This window comes from Perognathus longimembris, chromosome 13, assembly GCF_023159225.1.
Source record: "Perognathus longimembris pacificus isolate PPM17 chromosome 13, ASM2315922v1, whole genome shotgun sequence".
In the NCBI taxonomy this organism is placed as follows: domain Eukaryota; kingdom Metazoa; phylum Chordata; class Mammalia; order Rodentia; family Heteromyidae; genus Perognathus; species Perognathus longimembris.
In genome coordinates, this window is record NC_063173.1 from 53,011,497 (window position 1) to 53,031,323 (window position 19,827).

Here is a 19,827-nt window from a genome sequence, read left to right on the forward strand (position 1 = left end):
AAAAATTAGAGTAAACATGTCTGTTCTTCAATCAAATAAATACAAAAAATAAATAGAAAAAACAAAGTGATGTGGAAACCTGTAGAATAGCAACACAAATATGTAAATATCAATCATATATGCAATAAGGGTTTAATATAGAACATTTCTAGGAAAAATTTAGCAACAACCAAAAGAAGGATAAATTAAAACAAAGGACACAGGACCTGAAGAGGCATTATCATTTCTCTATAGTAAATTGATTTTACTATTGTTAAATTTTATTCCATTTCTCCATTGTGGTAAGCCTAATACCTGAAGTTGCACAATAGAGAAACTCACAAATAAATTCCTAGTAGATACACACACACACACACACACACACACACACACATGCACACATCCTACAAATGGACCAGGTCTATTTGTTAGAGTGTGTGTGTGTGTGTGAGAGAGAGAGAGAGAAAGAGAGAGAGAGAGAGAGAGAGAGAGAGAGAGAGAGAGAGAGAGAGAGCCAGTACTGAGGTGTAAATTCAGGGCCTAGACATTGTCCCTGAGCTTTTCATTTAAGGTAGGTGCTCTACCATTTGAGCCACACCCTCCATTTCTGGCTTTTTGGTGGTTAATTGGAGATAGGAGTCTCACCAACTTTCTTGCTCAGGGTGGCTTCAAACTGAGATCTTTGGATCTTAGCCTCCTGCACAGCTAGGATTACAGTTGTGAGTTACCATCCATATAACAGTGCAGGCTGGTGTGTCTCTTCTTTTGTTGATGCTGTTATTGTAGTACTGGGTCTTAAACTGAGGGACTCCTGCATTCACTGCATCTATATAATCTAGACAAGCTTACCATCTCAATCCCTTTAATTTAATAACACATGTACATTCTTCTTTTACCATGTGAGGTGACATATTTGTAAGTTCTAGCAAATGCATTAGTTTTAATCATTAGATGAGCTACTACAGTGAATATGAAATTGTAGAGTAAGTTATCATAGCATAAGGGATTGTTGATTAAAGCATCTTTAGAGATCACATTTCTAATTTGCAAATTGCTTATTTGCAAGAGAGTTGAAGAAAGAGGCATAAGCATGTCCTAGTTCATGTACATAAAATAAATCCGTCTTCCAAAACAAATACCGTGAGTTTAGTAACAAAATAAATTGGCTGCACATGAAAATTTTTTCTCACAGCTAGAAATAGCTACATTGAAAATAAGACCAGTTTGTGTGCAAGCCAACCTCATTTACTATTAAAGAAAATGGAAACGTTGAGAGGTTAGATCCTTTGTAAAATTCTATGCCTCGTACAAGATATTCAAGATGCAACATAATGTTTAATTGGTTCCTTTGAATGTGCTTTTAATCATGGTATAACATTTTCTGTATGAAAATTAAACAACAAAAGGGTGAGACTTTTGGAAATTAAGGTGGAAAAGAGTGTGTACCTTTGTAGTTTCAGAATGAATGTGCAGAAGTTAATGAGGTGTCATTTGACTCTGGCTGAGCTACTTTTTCAATGATAGCCCAACATATTTAAATAAGATAATTACCACCTGCTTAATCAGAACATCGAATATCCTACATTTTGCTATTCCTGCATGTAATTTCACATCACTATACTGTCTACTGAATAAAATTCAGTAATTCAAAAAAATTGGATCCCAGGCCTTTGCCAAGGTTTGAGAAAAAATCAGTTCGATCTGGGCTCAAAAATGAACACATTGCTCCATTGCTTTATCATTGATCACTAATTTATTTTTTACTAATAAGTTTATTATCTTACTTGCACCTTGAGAAGAAGGGAAAGACAATATTTTTTTTCATTTCTTTGTTGTTAAGGTGATGTACAGAGGTGTTACAGTTTCATATGTAATGCAGTGAGTACATTTCTTATCCAACTTACTACTTCCTCCCTCATTTTCCCCCACCTTCCCCCTCCCCATTTCCCTCCCTCCTCCATGAATTGTACAGTGGGTTTACACTATTTAGTTTTATAAGTATAGCTGTTCTATTGGTTTGTCTTTTTATCCTTCGTCTCTTGATTTCGGTATTCCCAAAGGAAAGGAAATCTTGAGTTGTGCATCTGAAGTCAGATTCATCACTGGGAGAATAAGTAGAAAAAAGAGCCTAAGTATCTGGCACATAAAATATCATGAATATAATCATGTTCATAGAAAAGTTATTGACCATCTGCCGAGCTTATTTTCCTTATTTGTGATTGAGAAATAATAAAATGGATTATCGCACATGCATCATGAACTGTGTGTGTGCCTATCAAGTGAGAGTAGTATACAAGGTTTGGGAAAAGATTGCTCTTCCAGTGTGCTCCAATACAATTTTGATCTTATAGCATTTTTCTCTCGCAGGGGTTGCAGCCACACTGCAAATCATGTCTGGAAAAACTATTTCTGTACAATAAAACCATCCATTTCAGTAAATGATGAGTATATACTGTGTTCACAAACTGGCCTCTTTAAAATATCATATGGAGTCTCTGTGGCATTTCAGAATTAAGTGGTTGGGAACACAGGTGAACATTCCACAACAAGGAAGCTCTCAGGGAGCCTCCCTAGGGGGTCCGTTCATCTGCCTCCTTCTACCTACCTTATTCACCTAGGGAAGAGAATGTTAAACTGCTTACAGGAACAGTTGACTGTCTGGGTTAAAGAACACCTGTGCATTTGCAGTCATTATTGCCATTGTTTTTTTTTCCTGGGACGAATCTTATTTGGTGAATGATCCTTATAATGGGATTCAATTGAGTTTAACTCATTAGTATTTGATAAAGGATTTTTGCATCTATGTTCTTCATGGATATTGATTTACAAATTTCTAACTTCAAGCACAAATACTTTTCTATGTGTCACTTTCCTCATCTGTATAAATTTATTAATAACATTTTTATCTATGTAAGTGATAAATCTAATACATGTAACCATATTGAATGCTTATAGCAATCTCAGTTTCATAGCAAGTACTGATTAATATCGACTGCTACTACCATCGCTACTATTGCATTATCATTACACTACCTGCTATTAATATCTGAGCGTACAGTAGCTTTATGTAGATAAAAGTATGAAAATGGGAAAAAAAACTACATACTGAGAACTACATTTATGTAATGCAAATGAGCAAAATATAAAATGCAAGCCCAAAAGTTATATATGAGGATATAGGATTGTGTGTGTGAGAGAGAGAGCATGAGAGAGTAGACGGGGGAAAAGTTAATAAGAATCAGAAGGCAAATGAATCATCTATAGAAACAGTTACCATTTACAAGTATATTACTAGGAGATCATTTACACCGTATTGCAAGTAGAAATTATTACCTAGATTGGATAGATTGGTTCAACAGCTTGGCTATCCACTGAAGGACATGCTTGCCATTTTTTGAATCTCAGTGTCACGCTCTGTAACTACGCAGTACCCAGAGTACTTATTGCACAGAGCTGCGAAAAGTACAGTTGAACATAGTGAAATCTACGAATGCAGTGCCTGAAACAAGAAGCGTCCATGTCATCTACTTCCCCCAAGCTTTAGACTTAATCTTTTGATTGTAAATAGGTTCTATACGACTACTCAGGAGGAAGAAATGATTAACAAAGACTTAGCTCACATGATCATGACGTAATTCATACTTTTAATCAAAGCATACTAAATTCCAGCTCTTTCCTGTCTGTCACTGGAAATGAAACATGTTTCCTTTCTAATATGCAGTTCTACCTATCATCACTGGAGTCACTACTCACTAATGCTGTCAGCAAACAAAAATGTAGTGTTATTAAATTACAATGAAAAGTATTCAGAATATAGATCATCCAGGTGATTATGAAGTTTCTTCTAGTGAGTCGTCCATTGAGGACACACACACACACACACACACACACACACACACACACACACACACCCCAGATTGCATATGTTTTTTTTTTCAAAATAGTTACTTTATACAAACTGCTTTTTATCAGAATGGTTAATGACATAACTATTAAAACCATCATATCACTGTCATTCATCAGTGCTATGACAGGCACACTCTGCGTATCTTAGTCATCCTCTTCAGGTCTTAGGATTAATGTTTGGTTTTTTTTCGATATATTATATTTGCAAAATTTGGAATACCCATTATAAAAAGTTATTTAAATGTGGGTCTAAAACTGTGACTCTGGCCATAAAAAAGGCCAAAAGAAATGAAAAAAGATTCTATACATCCTACACCATTGAAAGGAAAATCTTTACGATCGTTTTGACGTTAAGTAAATCTTTGTGAATGCATTCTTGACCTCCTTGTTCCGCAGGCTGTAGACTACAGGGTTGAGCATGGGGATGACTATACTATAAAACACAGATGCGATCTTGTCGGTGTCCATAGAGTGACTAGAGCTGGGCTGCAAGTACATGAAGATGACAGCTCCATAGAAAATGAAGACGGCAGTGAAGTGGGAGGCGCAGGTAGAGACAGCTTTCCGATGCCCAGCACCCGAGTGCATCTTTAAGATGGTCATAAAGATGAATATATAGGATATCCAGATAACCAGGAGGGCAAAAAAGATATGAACGATCCCCAGGTAAAGAAGAACCAGCTCACTAGCATGCCTATCAGAACAAGAGAGAACCATGACGGCAGGCACATCACAGAAAAAGTGATGGACCACATTGGACTTACAGAAGGACAGACTGAATGTGTCCGCAACGTGGATGGAAGCGTTCAAGAAACCAGTCATGTAAGATCCTACGACCAGACACGTACACACACTTGTTGTCATGGTGGTGGTGTAATGGAGGGGCTTACACACAGCTACATAGCGATCATAGGCCATTACGGCCAACAGGTAATTTTCCACACCCGCAAAGGCAGCAAAGCAAAACATCTGAGCAGCACAAGCATTGTGGGAGATGGCCTTGTCTCCCACGAGGAGCCCAGTCATGACCTTAGGAGTGACAGCTGAGGAGTAACAAAAATCCACCAGAGAGAGATTGCCAAGGAAGAAGTACATGGGGGTGTGGAGATGAGAGTCCAGGAGAATCAGGAGGATCATCCCCAGGTTCCCAGCCAGCGTGATGATGTAGATGATGAGGAAGGTGATGAAGAGAGGGACCTGCAGGTCTGGGTCACTGGTCAGTCCCAGCAGGATGAACTCTGCCACCTCTGACCTGTTCTCCATCAGTGTTACTTGAGAATCACAAGATGCTCTGTAGCCATGAGAAAAAGAAACAAAACAAATGGTAAAATAATGAATTAACATTGTACTATGAAAGTACAAAATTCTTCCTTTCAGTTTAAGATAAGCAGGGGTCTGAAAACCCTATTTAGGGCATGATTTTCATAGTGGGTGACATCTTGTGGAATTTGAAGAATATTCAAGGATCATCTACACAATTTCAAGTTGTCCTAATTAGTCAATTGTGATGGAGACATTTTAAGAACATAAAAATAGCTTATGTGAATGAGTCTATCAATTGGCTTCTCCTGGACTCATTACAATTAAATTAACTAATTAATTAAATATTGCTTACCAGCCAGGAATGTGTATAGAAAATTTACATGTATATTCATTGCCTTCTTTAATAATATTTTGTTGTTATTTGTTATACTCATGTAAATTATGAAGCACAAGGAGTGGAGCAATTTATTCATATCCCTTATGAGTTAGTAATGTATGCTTTGGATCCATTAAACATTTAACACACAGTATGTGGCTCCTAATCTGAGAGTTGAATCTAAAATTCGTTACATGCTGGAATTATTTCTTGTCTTTCTTGGGTTTAAACTCAGTATGATTTCTTTGGGAAATACATTAAATGATTCATGGTAATAGCACCCTTTTCACTGTATATTTTTCTCCTATTAGAGAACACCAGCAAAACAAAAAACCAGAAGAGTGCATGACCCTTTCAAGGAGAAAAAGTTCCTGAAGGAATTAACAAGCTCTGAGCTGCATGCTAATGTCTCCCCACAGAACACATTTAAACATGTTAACAACGATATAGAGAAAAATCACATAAGTTTTATTCAGATGAAGATAAATGTAACCGAGGAATCAGCATTAAACATCTTTACGATGTCTATAAGTAGGCTAGGCTAGTATGGTGGTGGAAGCAAATTCAACTTGCAGAGGCAGCTCTAGGAGCAAGCACATGAGGAATGAAAATAGATGTACCGCTTAGCTTATAATACCTATCAATTACCATGTAGGAGTTGGTCTCTTACCATTATATTTCTATCTGCAATATGAATGAGCAATGAGACTTGCAATGAAGTATTATTGCGAGATTTAAATAAGATAATATAAATGGGGATAAAATCCTCCGTGTCAAGTACAGTCTCAGGAGCATTGTCTATCATGTTTGGTGAAGGAGAATGCTGACCTGTGTGGCTGATATTTCAGGTAAATGTGATTTCTGAAAACTTCCCTCATCCATTTGCCTTTCACTTAACACTAGGACCAGGGAGTGTTTTTGTGTCCTGAAGCATTTCTCTGTATCCTTACTCCAAGCATTGTAGCTATGCCTGGAATTTCATTCATGCTGCACCTCTTCAAAATTTCTTCCTTAAAAAAATCCGTATTTTTGTTTCGGTGAAAGAGTTTGTTTTGCTTAAACTAATTCTTGCATTACTGTCACCCTGTCGCCAAATGACAGGAAACAAAGCTGCAAGTCTCCAGTGTACAGGATGTTGCTGGCTCACAGATTTATTTGGCTGGCACATTCCGTTTTGTGGGATGTTTTATTTGATATGTTGTCATGCAGCAACAGGAATTTCCTAGCTATTTTTTTGGTTGTGACAGAGTTTCTAGTCCAAAACAATCGTCTTGCCTTATTTTGACCATGTGTGCCCATTTTTGCACACAATGTACTTTGATCACCTCACATTCTCTCTCATTTTCCCTCTTTTTTTTTTTGGCCAGTCCTAGGCCGTGACCTCAGGGCCTAAGCACTGTCCCTGGCTTCTTTTTTGCTCAAGGCTAGCACTCTGCCACTTGAGCCACAGCGCCACTTCTGGCCATTTTCTGTATATGTGGTGCTGAGGAATCGAACGAGGCAAGCACTCTTGCCACTAGGCCATATTCCCAGCCCTCATTTTCCCTCTTCTTCACTCCACTTTTCAAACAACTGAACAATCTTCATTGCTCTATTTTTACACATGAACATGAAGTATGTTGTCCTCCTTCACTCTCTCCATTTGTCTTTCCCTTCTCACTAATAACTCAATCCCTGATAGGACCTATTTCATATTTCTGTCCTCCAGAAAGATAGTTATATATGAATGTGAGTTTATATGTGGATAAGCATGTGTCTGTGTAAGGTCATTTATTATTATTGATTGTCATTATTACCTTATCTCAAGGAAATTGAAGGTTAAGAGGTAATCTGATCCTCTAAATCTTTATAGTGATAATTAAAAAAACTAAAAAGTAAAGCTGTCTTCAATGTAATAGTATGCTTTTAGTCCCCTCATGGTCAATGTGCTTAGATGCAAAACTGATAATAATAATAATAATGACAACAGAAATATTATTAATAGTCATATAAGATTGCAAGTAAAAGATTAAAATGAATGTCAGGTTGTCTTGGTAACATCTGTGTATATTTGAAGAAGGGTCATTTTATTCTTCTGGGTATTTGTACATTAAGGTTTGTTTGCTGGCTTGTTTCTTTGCTTCTAATAACGACAAATGACAAAGTCTCCAGCTAGCCTATCTGAGTGTCTTGATTTTGTTTCTATTTTTGGAAAAGTACATAGTGTGTAATTTGAATACTTGAACTCTATATTATATAAGTTTCAGCATTCATATGGCAGGATCATTTCAGTTTTTTATACAAATATTGAAACCATATTTCTCTTTTTAAAACAACTCACAGTTAAGCATAGCTGCCCCATTGCTTTCGTATGAAGTACGTTTTTTACAGTGTTTATGGAATATAGGAATTTACCTGTGTCTTAGATGAGACGGAGGAGTTGTCAATTTACAATCGTAAGTGTAAAATCATAAAGCCATGAGTTACTGCAAATTTTTTGGTGATCTCATGGGCAGGAGTCAAAAATTTCCAACTTCTCTAAGTAGGGAAAGTATGGAAAAGAACATTAGCATCTGATCAATTTTTAAACTGCCATGAATTTTTTCAGTTTCATGAAAGATTTGCTTACCTTATTTGCATTTGTAAAATAAATGTAAAGTTCCATTTCTTGTCAAACATAGGTTGCATATGTGAATAACAAATGAATGAGGTCTATAATCAATGTTTTTTAGATAAAACATGAGTGATAGTTAATTAAAAGTCAATCGATGTAGTTCTTATCTTTGAATATTTTCCTGACCATGATTGAAAGTTCATAGCAAATCCTCAGGTCAGAAGATGGCTTATGTATAACAACAATTATAATCACTCTAATGAACAAACAAGATCCAGCAAAGTAAAGAATTCAATGGAATCCTTTCAAAACAATTGATTTTGAGTAATTTTGAGATTTAAATGAATCATTCTGAGATCTGTAGATAATTATATAGTCTCACATATCTCTGGAGATAAAACCCACGAGATTATCCACAGTGCTCATCCTACATTCCTAGGGCAGCAGCAATTATCTTGTCCATAGGGTGAGGGTGGGAGTTGTTTCACACTAGTTATTTTTACTATGCAAACATATTGCATTTCTAGTTATTTTTTTGTTCTCAACTTTCCTAATTGATTGATAAATGTCATACTGTAATGCTGATTATATTGTTTTCGGTGTTTTGTCTAGGCGCTTCTCATATATCTGAGAGCACAACTGACTAAACAAATTCATCTAAACCTACTATTAATAACTTTTTCTCCCAACAAGTGCCATGGCATCATATAGATTTTTTTATCCAAGAACTTTGCTAGAATGTATTGTAGAATACATGGCCAATGGGTCTGGCATCTACCATTTACTTGAGATCTACATATATATATTCATTTGTGTGACATTGGATGTATTTTAATACATGAACATTATAGCTCTTTGTCCTTCTTTTGTTGGGAACTATTGACGTTGGTTTTAATGTTTAGTGATTATGAATATGACTGATCTAACCGTTGAATAAAGAGCGTTGTGTAGTCATAAGATTTCATTTCATAAGAGTAGATTTCTAGCAACCAGATTTATTTTTCTAATGTTATATATTTGTTTGGTTGAATAATACAAAACTGCAAAACAGCTTGTCAAAGATTTTTTTCCCACAAAATCCTTAATTTTGAACTCACCTGGTTCATGTATTCATACTATTTAGTATTTTCAATATTTGCTCTTGTAAACTTATGTAGCATATTGTCATATAGTAGAGTATACTGTATGTATATATCTATGTATACATACATATATAGATACACTCCCTTCCTCTCACTTCATACACAGAAAATATAAAGTAATGGGCTCCATTAAGACACTTCACATATATATATGTGTATATATATCACATATATTTCCACATATATATATTATTTGACAGAGATGTGATAATTAAAAATAAACATATGGAGAACATTTTAAGAACAGAGTTCTTAAAATAAGAAAGGTCCACAATGTTGGCTCTGCTCAAGCTGTAGAGGTAATGGTCACTCCATTGTAAATGTGTTCTGTATAGTCAGATTTGAACAAATCTTCTCTATTCTAAATACACAAAGCAGAGTTTGAGCTCAGGGTCAAATGAATCAATCAAATGAAACAAAACATATTTGAATCTAACTCTTTAGGATATGCATTAAGTTACTGTTAGTACAGATTATTCACATGCTCCCCACCCACTACCTTCTAGAGATAGCAAGCCAACAATTCAATATGGAAATTGTGCTGTCATCAGAATAAATATGGTGCTATTAAATGACCATGAGAACATTCAGAATTTGCCATAACATCCAAGCAATTATGAAATTTCTTCTTTGGTTGTCTAGTGAGGCCAAACACATAAATATATGTGTGCACTTGCAGCTATTTTTGAAAATAGTTAATTTGTACAAACTGTATCAACAACCAGAGTAGCCAATGTCATGTCCCTTAAAATCATCATGCCAATATCCTTCCTAAGTGTGAAGTTGACCTCAAAATGTCTTCTTTTGGTATATTCTTAAATTTTATTTTTATTGTCAAGATGATGTGCAAAGGGGTTACAGTTACATATGTAAGGTAGTGAGTATATTTCTTGTCAAACCTGTTACCTCCTCCCTCATTTTCTCCTACCTTCCCTCCTCCCCAATTTCCCCCACCCCAAGTTGTTTAGTTGGCTTACAACATATTGTCTTTTTTTATAATTTACTTATTAATTGAACAATTTTTTGACAAGGTGTTGTGCAAACAGGGTACAGTTACATAGTAGGGCAGTGTGTACATTTCTTGTGATATCTTACACCCTGTTTTTCTTTCCCTTTCCTAGGTCAGGTAGACATATATACAATACACAGTGTACCAAAAACATATACAGTAGCCACGTGGCCTACACCAAAGAAAATTCACCTAGGGCTTTAAATGTAATGTCGACAATAGGGTTTGCTTATCCTTGTCTTATATGAACGTACATCCATAGCTTTTGAGCTATTGTGATCCACTGAGAGGTCTGTTTTTGACCTTTATATGTTGAGTAATTGTTTGGTTTTAGTTACATAATGTAAGGTCACTGACCCAAACCTGTGGGAAATACCATTTGACAAGAAGTTTTTGGTTTCACAGACCTGGTCTCTACTGTCTCCCCCTCCCCCCACCTTAACAGTCATATATCAAGGACATCATGCCCCTTTGTTTTCCGTGTTCTAGGCTTGCCTTGCTCAACATTATTTGTTCAAGTTCTGACCATTTCCCTGTGAATACCAATATTTCATCATTTCTAATAGCTATGTAGTATTCCATTGTGTATAGGTACCATATTTCTTGGATCCATTCATCTGTGGAGGGGCATCTGGGTTGTTTCCATATTTTGGCTATTGTGAATTGTGCAGCAATAAACATGGAAGTGCAGATGTCTTTTTGATATCCTGGGACCTGTTGTTCAGGATAGATGCCTAGGAGTGGTATGGCTGGGTCATAGGGTAGGTCTATGTTGAGCTTTTTGAGGAACCTCCATACTGTTCTCCAAAGTGGTTGTACTAATTTGCACTCCCACCAACAATGGAGAAGAGTTCCTCTTTCCCTGTACCCCCTCCAGCATTTGTTGTTGCCTGAGTTCAGAGTATAGGCCATTCTAACTGGAGTGAGGTGGTATCTCAGGGTTGTTTTTATTTGCATTTCCTTTACTGCCAGTGATGTTGAACATTTCCTCCTATGTTTCTTTGCCATTTTTATCTCTTCTCTTGTGAAGTCTCTCTTTAGCTCCTTTGCCCATTTCCTAATTGGTTTACTGGGCTTGGAGGGGCTGAGTTTTTTGAGTTCTCTGTAGATGACAGCTATTAGGCCTTTGTCTGTTGCTGTGCTGGTAAAGATCATTTCCCATATGGTTGGCTGTCTTTCTATTTTGGTGGCTATGTCCTTAGCTGTGCAGAAACTTTTTATTTTGTAGTAGTCCCATTTGTTGAGTCTCTCCCCTATCTGTTGTGCCCCTGGGACTCTATTCAGGAAGTTCCTTCCAGTGCCTATAAGTTCTAGCATCTTTCCTACTTGGTCCTTCAGTAGTTTCAAAGTTTGAGTTGATCTTGGTGCATGGTGATAGGCTAGGGTCTACTTTGAGTTTTCTGCATATGGCTGCCCAGTTTTCCCAGCACCAGTAGTTGAAGTGGCTTTGTTTTTTCCATTGTATGTCTTTAGCTCCTTTGTCGGATATCAGCTGACTGTAAGAGTGCGGTTTTATTTCTGGGTCTTCAATTCTATTCCATTGGTTTTCAGGTCTGTTTTCATACCAATACCAGGCTGTTTTTGTTATGATGGCTCTATAGTAGAGCTTGAAGTCTGGTATTTTTTTTTTTTTTTTGGCCAGTCCTGGGCCTTGGACTTAGGGCCTGAACACTGTCCCTGGCTTCTTCCTGCTCAAGGCTAGCACTCTGCCACTTGAGCCACAGCGCCGCTTCTGGCCGTTTTCTGCATATGTGGTGCTGGGGAATCGAACCTAGGGCCTCGTGTATCCGAGGCAGGCACTCTTGCCACTAGGCTATATCCCCAGCCCTGAAGTCTGATATTGTGATACCTCCTGCATTGTTGTTTTTTTTTGCCTGGAATTGCTTTGGCTATTCCAGGTCTTTTGCTGTTCCATATGAATTTATGGGTTGCTTTCTCTATTTTAGTGAAGAATGTAGCTGGGATTTTGATGGGGATTGCATTGAATTTGTATAACAATTTGGGCAATATGGCCATTTTCACTACATTGATTCTGCCTACCCATGAGCATGGGATGTCTTTCCATCTCCTTGTGTCTTCTTTGACTTCCCTTTTTAGATTTTTATAGTTCTCATTAAATAGGTCCGGCACGTCTTTGGTTAGTTTGATCCCTAGGTACTTTACTCTTTTTTTTGGCTACTGTAAATGGTATTATTTCCATAATTTCCTTTTCTGTTTGTCTATTGCTGGTGTACAGAAAAGCTGCTGACTTTTGTGGATTGATTTTTTTTTTTTTTTTTTTTTTTTTGCCATTCCTGGGGCTTGGACTCAGGGCCTGAGCACTGCCCCTGGCTTCTTTTTGCTCAAGGCTAGCACTCTGCCACTTGAGCCACAGCGCCACTTCTGGCCATTTTCTGTATATGTGGTGCTGGGGAATTGAACCCAGGGCCTCATGTATAGGAGACAAGCACTCTTGCCATTAGGCCATACCGCCAGCCCTGTAGATTGATTTTGTATCCTGCTACTTTGCCAAAATGGTTTGTTAGGTGTAGGAGTTTGGGGACTGAGTTTTTTGGGTCCTTCAGATATAAGATCATGTCATCTGTGAATAGGGATAGCTTGATTTCTTCCTTGCCGATGTGGATCCCTTTGATGTCCTCCTCTTGCCTTATTGCTATGGCTAGGGATTCCAGCATTATATTGAAAAGAAGTGGGGAGAGTGGGCACCCTTGTCTTGTTCCTGAGTTTAGGGGGAATGATTTTAGTTTCTCCCCATTTAATACAATATTAGCAGTTGGTCTGTTGTATATGGCTTTTATTGTTTTGAGGAATGTTCCATCTATTCCTGTTCTCTCCAGAGCTTTTAATAAGTATGGATGTTGTATTTTGTCAAAGGTTTTTGGGGCATTGACTGAGATAACAATGTGATTCTTGATTTTAGTTCTGTTGATGTGGTGAATTACACTGACTGATTTACGGATGTTGAACCATCCTTGTGTCTGTGAGATGAAGCCTACTTGGTCATGATGTATAATTTTCTTGATCAGTTTCTGGATCCTGTTAGCTAATATTTTATTGAGGAGCTTTGCATCTGTGTTTATTAGTGATATTGTTCTGTAGTTCTCTTTTTTTGTTGGGTCTTTGCCTGGTTTGGGATGAGTATAATATTAGCTTCATAGAATGAGTTTGGGATTTCTCCCTCTGTTTCTATTTCGCAGAAGAGTTTGAGGAGTATTGGTATTAGCTCCTCACTAAAGGTTTTGTAGAATTCATTGGTGAATCCATCTGGGCCTGGACTTTTCTTTGTTGGGAGGCTCTTGATTACCCCCTGTATCTCGCTGTAAGTTATTGGTTTATTTCGTTGATTTATTTCTTCTGGATTCAGTTTGGGAAGTTTATACTTCTCTAAGAATTGATCCATTTCTGTAAAATGATTGTTTTTTAGTGAGTAGAGGTTCTGGAAATAGCTCCTTATGATTGTTTGAATATCGTGTGTATTTGTTGTAATTTTTCTGGTGGAGTCCTGGATTTTACGTATATGAGTCTCTTATTTGTACGTCTTGTGAGGGGTCTGTCAATTTTATTTATTTTCTCAAAGAACCAGCTTTTAGTCTTATTTATTTGTTGAATGATCTTTCTATTTTCAATCAGATTTATCTCTTCTTTAATCTTTGTGATCTCTCTCCTCCTAGTCATTTTAGATTCAATTATTTCTTGTTTCTCCAGTTGTTTTAGTTTCATCGTGAGGTTATTCACCTGCTCTGCTTCCATTCTTTTAATGTGAGTGCTGAGAGCAATGATCTTGCCCCTCAGTACTGCCTTAGCTGTATCCCATAGATTTCTTTGTGATGTGCTTTCATTGTCGTTGTGGCTAATGAATTTGTTAATTTCATCCTTAATTTGGTCTGTGGCCCAAGTGTTAGGTAACAGCTGCTGGGGGGCCCTGCCCACCTGTGCAGAGTGCGCCTAACAGAGTGGGTGTTGTAGTTTGCCCGCTTGTGCACTCCTGCGGAGGGTTGGGCAGGAGATCCTCCTGCTAGAGGGCTAGCACCCTGGCCCACGTTGGCCCTCCGGGGGGCACGTGGGTGTGCACTCTAGTGCTTCCTTTGGGGATGTGCTGCCCTGAGTTGTTGGAGTGCTTGTGCCTCCCCTCGCAAGTTTGCTGTGGGGGGCGGTATGCGTGGACCCCAGCAGGTTCAAGTGTCGGGGTGCGGATTGTTGCCCACAGACTCTCTGGGCCTCTTCTGTGAGGGGGGCATGTGTTCGGACCCAGGTGTCCCTGCTGGGCTGGTATTGCTCACCAGCAAGCCTGTGACTGCTTTTCAAAAAGTCCGTGAGGACCAGGGAGCCTCAGGTGGGGCTTGCAGTGCCTACCAGTCCCAGGGCCACTGCTGTAGAGGGGGCGGGGCCGGTGTGGCCAAGTTCAGGCTCCTCTGCTGGGGCTTTGGGGGATGCCTGTCTAAATTGTTTCCCAGTCACCTTGATGGGTGCTGCTCCCGTGTCCTCCCAGAGGCTGTAGGGTCCTGGAGCCGCAAGATATGGGGCTCCTTTGTTCCCTTGGGGTAAGAAGGGGGAGGGAGGGAGCTCTAGCTTCTTTATAGGGTTTGGGTCTCTGCTAGAGCTGGTCTCCCATTGGGGGGGGCGATAAAGGGAGACTTACTGGTCCTGGATTGTGTGTGGGTCCCGCGCTGCTGTGGGCTTTTGGGGGCTGGGGTATGGCGATCGGTTGTTTGGTGGTGGCAGTCCCGGCTCTCCTCGTTTGGCTCTCCCCGTCTGCCCTTCCCGGTTCCCTGCTGTTTATGTCTGTTCCTGGCCGTTGCATCCAGCAACCTCCGGTCCCTCGCCTCTGTCTGTCTCGGTCGGTCTGCGCTCCGTCTGGGGCCCGTGGAGCTCCTGCTGTCTGGACTCTGCACTCCTGGTGTGACTTTTCAGCTGTTGCTTCTCTGGTTGCTGAAGGTCTGCGGCCCCGTTTGCCAGCACCAGGTCCCCTTTCCCAGCTTGGCCCTGTTCGGGTGGGGGTGAGGGGGTTACCCCGAAGATTTTCTGGCTCCGTGCAGGTTATAGGCTCTTCTTTTTTTGTTCTTTTTCATTTCCTGTGTTTCTCTGTTGCTTCTGGTTGTTGGGTTTAACATATTGTCTTTAAGTATTGCTGTAGCACTGGTTCACTTTTTACTCTTTGTTTTATCATTTTGAAGTTTCCCTTCTCTTCTCTAATTCATCCAAGTGTATATGCAATACCCAGGGCACCAAAAACATCTTAGTCATTCTTATTTCTCATTCAGTTTTATGATTTTATATATAATGGTGTTTTTATTCTATGCAGCACACTTGTAGAAGCAAGGGAAACAGTGTAGAGATCAACTTTAATGGGATTAAAGGTAAACTCACTAGAAAAATAAAAATAGTTCATAAAAATGAAATTAGAGGGATAAATCCAAGTTTTGTGAATCCCACTTCATTGAAATTGAAGTGGTTAAGACTGTTTTGTCCCCAATAAAATCTTTGTGAATATATTCTTGGCCTCCTTTGTCCTCAGGCTGTAGACCACAGGGTTCTTTATGAGCATAACCACTGGGCAAAACACAGAGAGATTTTGATCACTGCCCATGCTGTACATGAAAACAGCAGTCTTGTAGACAATGGCAACTGCGGTGAAGTGGAAGGCACAGATGGACACAGCTTTCCAAAGTCCAGCACTGGAATATGCCTTGCAGATAGTGACAAAAATAAATATGTAGGATACCCAGATAACTAGGAGGGCAAACAAAACACATGAAAGCTCATTACATAAATGAGAAGTAGCTCCCTAACACACCTATCACAGCAAGAGAGGGCCACGACTGCTGGAGCATCACAGAAAAGTGATGAACCACATTGGACTCACAGAAGGACAGACTCAGTGTATCCCTTACATGAACAGAGGATTTAGGAAGCCACAATCATACGAGCATATGGTCAGATATGCACATACACTAGTTGTCATGGTGGTGGTACAAGGTAGGGGCTTAAGTACTGGGGCATAGTGTTCACATTCCACTGAAGCTGACAGATAACTTTCCACAGTAGGAAAGGCCAAAAAGGGACACTTGAGCACAAACATTGTAGAAGGTGTCCTTGTCTGCTATGAAGAGGTAGGCAGGGACCTTAAGAGTGACAGCTGAAGAGTGACACAACTCCACTCCAGAAAATATACATGGGGATGTGGAGACGTGAGTCCAAGAGCATTAGTAAGATTGTCCCCAGGTTTCCAAACAGGGTGATGATGTAGTTAAGGAAGAAGGTTCTAAAGTGGGGAACCTGCAGACATGAATTACTGGTCAGTCTCAGTGAGATCAACTGAACCAGTTCTGTCCTCTTCACCATCCACATCCATGTTCTCTTGAGAGTCTCTAATTGTGCTGTAGCCATAAAAATAGGACAGTGATAAAAATTTTGAGTTGCGATTTGACAATGTAAATTCAAGATGCAGACTCTCATTGAGCAGTAACTATTGCAGATCTTGAAATTCCACGTGAGTCATCTTCCTCAAGATTTCTTCCTTGAAACCCATGATTTCACTTGATCCAGGGGTTAGTTTTATTTTTTTTTCCTTCTTTTTTTTTTTTCTCAAATTTTTATTATCAAACTGACGTACAGAGAGGTTACAGTATCATACGTTGGGCATTGGATACATTTCTTGTACTGTTTGTTGCCTTGTCCCTCATGCCCCCCTCCCTCCCCCCCTTTCCCTCCCCGCCCAGGTGTTCAGTTCACTTACACCAAACAGTTTTGCAAGTATTGCTTTTGTAGTTTTCTTAAATGCGGTCTTCCAATACTGTTTCCTATAGACAAATCACAGAAACCAGTCTGGAAAATGTCCAGTTTTTGAGCAGCTGTCATTAGCTCAAAGATTTGTTAGTGCATTCCGTTTCTTTTGGGGGGGGGGGGCATCTTTTATTTGACTATGCTGTCATTTAACCACAGGATTTTATATTGCATTTTTTCTTATGTTTTATTCTGAGGCAAAATATTGCTATGTTGCTAAAGCTATTGTGGTAGTTTTTTTCTTGAATGTGGTACCTCTCACTTGTCAAAGTTCTATGTCTATTTCACAAATCTATTGACAATTAAATAATTGTTCTACAATATCAGATTATAAAATCTCACTACCCTATGTGACAGAGCATTACAGTTGTAATTGAATTCTGGATACTCACTGAGATAAAAAATAATCTAAATCATTAACCATGTTCTAAATGCAGCTAGTAATGTCTTGTATAGCACAGAGCGAGAACCATCAGTTCTTCTTTGTCTTTGTTGGTGTTTTATTCATTTCTCTTATTTTTATTAATTTACTAATTTATTATTTGTTTTCATTTCATTACTTATTTTATTTATTTATTTCTATCATTAGTTTTACTGGTTAGTGTTCTTCAGTCAAACAGAATCAATAGGATCTGCAGAAGCACGTATCAGAGGAAGATTGCTTATGGGGACTATGGTAGTTGGGAAGTCCTTGAATGTTCCTTGTGACTGTTGCAAAGCAGTAAAGATGTGGAAATTTAGTTTGAATTCAATCAAATCCCGGGGAAGAGGAGGAGAGATGTGGCTGGTGTTGTTTTGAAGAACTAAAGCCCAAGAGTCAGGCACAGATTAGAAGCCCTCATGTCTCAGTGTAAATGAAATAGGTGTTTTTCCAGTTAAAGGAGAGGAGAAAACAAAGATGAAGTGGGGAGACAACGTGAATGACAGAGAGAGACAGACAGAGGGACAGAGACAAAGATGACAGAGACAGTGACAGAAGAGAAGAGAAGAGGGGGAAGGAGAGAGCAGGAAGGGGGAAGAAAGGAAAAGGAAAAGGAAGAGAGGAGAGAGAAGGGAGAAGACCAGAGAGAAAAAGAGAACATTGTTACAAGGCACATTGCTCTTTGTCTACATTTAAATTCATTTAGCTAGGTGATGAATCTTTCTGCTACAAGTTAACACAGAAAATTAATGACCACAATATCCAAATTACCTTTAATTCTGGCAAATTTACTCCATGTATGTGCAGATATCAGCATAGGAAGCCAGTATGCATTTTTTACATTATGAATCTCTTATGTAATTGAATTTTATACCCATCTATTTCTATATAGAGGTAGGACAAAAAACGCAAGAATATCATGAGTGTGTGATTTTTTACAGTACTGTCTTCGCATGGGCTGGTCTTGTTCCACAATCCCGTGACACCAGGCCCATCCCTGAATGACAGATTTCACGATTAGTCTAAAGATATTTTTTACAAACATTCAAGACATTTTAGCCATTCTTATTCACATGTTTATTCATATATCTCTTTTTCTATACAATAGACCTTATCAGAAACTTGAATTTATGTGTGAGTTTCAACAGATAATCCAAAAGGAGGTACTGCAAGTATTATGCATCCCAGATATTTAAACTGGCAACCATAAGGATTATTTTGCCTTCAAGATAATCTTGGTGAATGCATTCTTGACCTCCTTGTTCCTCAGGCTGTAGACCACAGGGTTCAGCATGGGGATGACCATACTATAAAACACAGAAGAGATTTTGTCCGTGTCCATGGAGTGACTGGAGCTGGGCTGTAGGTACATGAAGATGATCGTGCCATAGAAGATGGAGACAGCAGTGAAGTGGGAGGAGCAGGTGGACACAGCCTTCCGATGTCCTGCACCTGCATGTATCTTGCAGATGGTGACAAAAATGAATATGTAGGATATCCAGATAATCAGGAGAGCAAAAAAGATATGAAAAATCCCCAGGTAAATAAGGACCAGTTCACTAACCAGTCTATCAGAGCAAGAGAGAACCATAACTGCTGGGATATCACAGAAAAAATGATGGACCACATTGGATGCACAAAAGGAAAGACTGAAGGTATTCCCAATGTGAGTGGAAGAATTCAAGAAACCAACAGCATAAGATCCTATGATCAGACACAAGCACACACTAGTTGTCATGGTGGTAGTATAATGGAGGGGCTTGCACACTGCTACATAGCGGTCATAGGACATTACGGCCAACAGGTAGTTTTCCACAGTAATAAAGGTTGTAAAAATGAACATCTGAGTAGCACAAGCACTGTAGGAAATGACCTTGTCTCCTCTAACCAGCCCAACCATGACCTTTGGAGTAACAGCTGAGGAGTAACAAAAATCCACCAGAGAGAGATTGCCAAGGAAGAAATACATGGGGGTGTGGAGATGAGAGTCCAAGACAATCAGAAGGACCATTCCCAGGTTCCCAACCAGTGTGATGATGTAGATGATGAGGAAGGTGATAAAGAGGGGGACCTGCAGGTCTGGTTCATCAGTTAATCCCAGAAGGACAAATTCTGTAACTTTTGTCCTGTTCTCCATCAGTGTTGTCTGAGAGACTAGTTGTTCTGTAGATGTGAAAAAAAAGGGACAGGATATGACATCTGTGTCCAAAATATAGACGTTAAACAATACCTTGTTGGCAATTTTTCATGCATGAGCTTGAAAACCAAATTTGTGGCGTTAAATACTCATAGTGTTACTTACTATAGAATTTGAAGAATATTAACTCATCAGCCCCCCCCCCATTTTAAGTGTTC

At 38.9% G+C, this 19,827-nt stretch overlaps 2 protein-coding genes and 1 pseudogene across 2 annotated transcripts; all 3 read right to left on the reverse strand.

The window, feature by feature from the left end:
* Positions 1-4,218: 4,218 nt before the first annotated feature.
* LOC125361469 (olfactory receptor 5B2-like) lies at positions 4,219-5,151 on the reverse strand. Its single transcript, XM_048359958.1, has one exon. The coding sequence runs from the start codon at positions 5,146-5,148 to the stop codon at positions 4,219-4,221; it is 930 nt and encodes a 309-aa protein (XP_048215915.1). The 5' UTR covers positions 5,149-5,151.
* A 10,569-nt stretch (positions 5,152-15,720) lies between these two features.
* LOC125362587 lies at positions 15,721-16,655 on the reverse strand (annotated as a pseudogene).
* A 2,030-nt stretch (positions 16,656-18,685) lies between these two features.
* Positions 18,686-19,609, reverse strand: LOC125361468 (olfactory receptor 5B2-like). The gene has a single exon (XM_048359957.1). The coding sequence runs from the start codon at positions 19,607-19,609 to the stop codon at positions 18,686-18,688; it is 924 nt and encodes a 307-aa protein (XP_048215914.1).
* Positions 19,610-19,827: the final 218 nt, after the last annotated feature.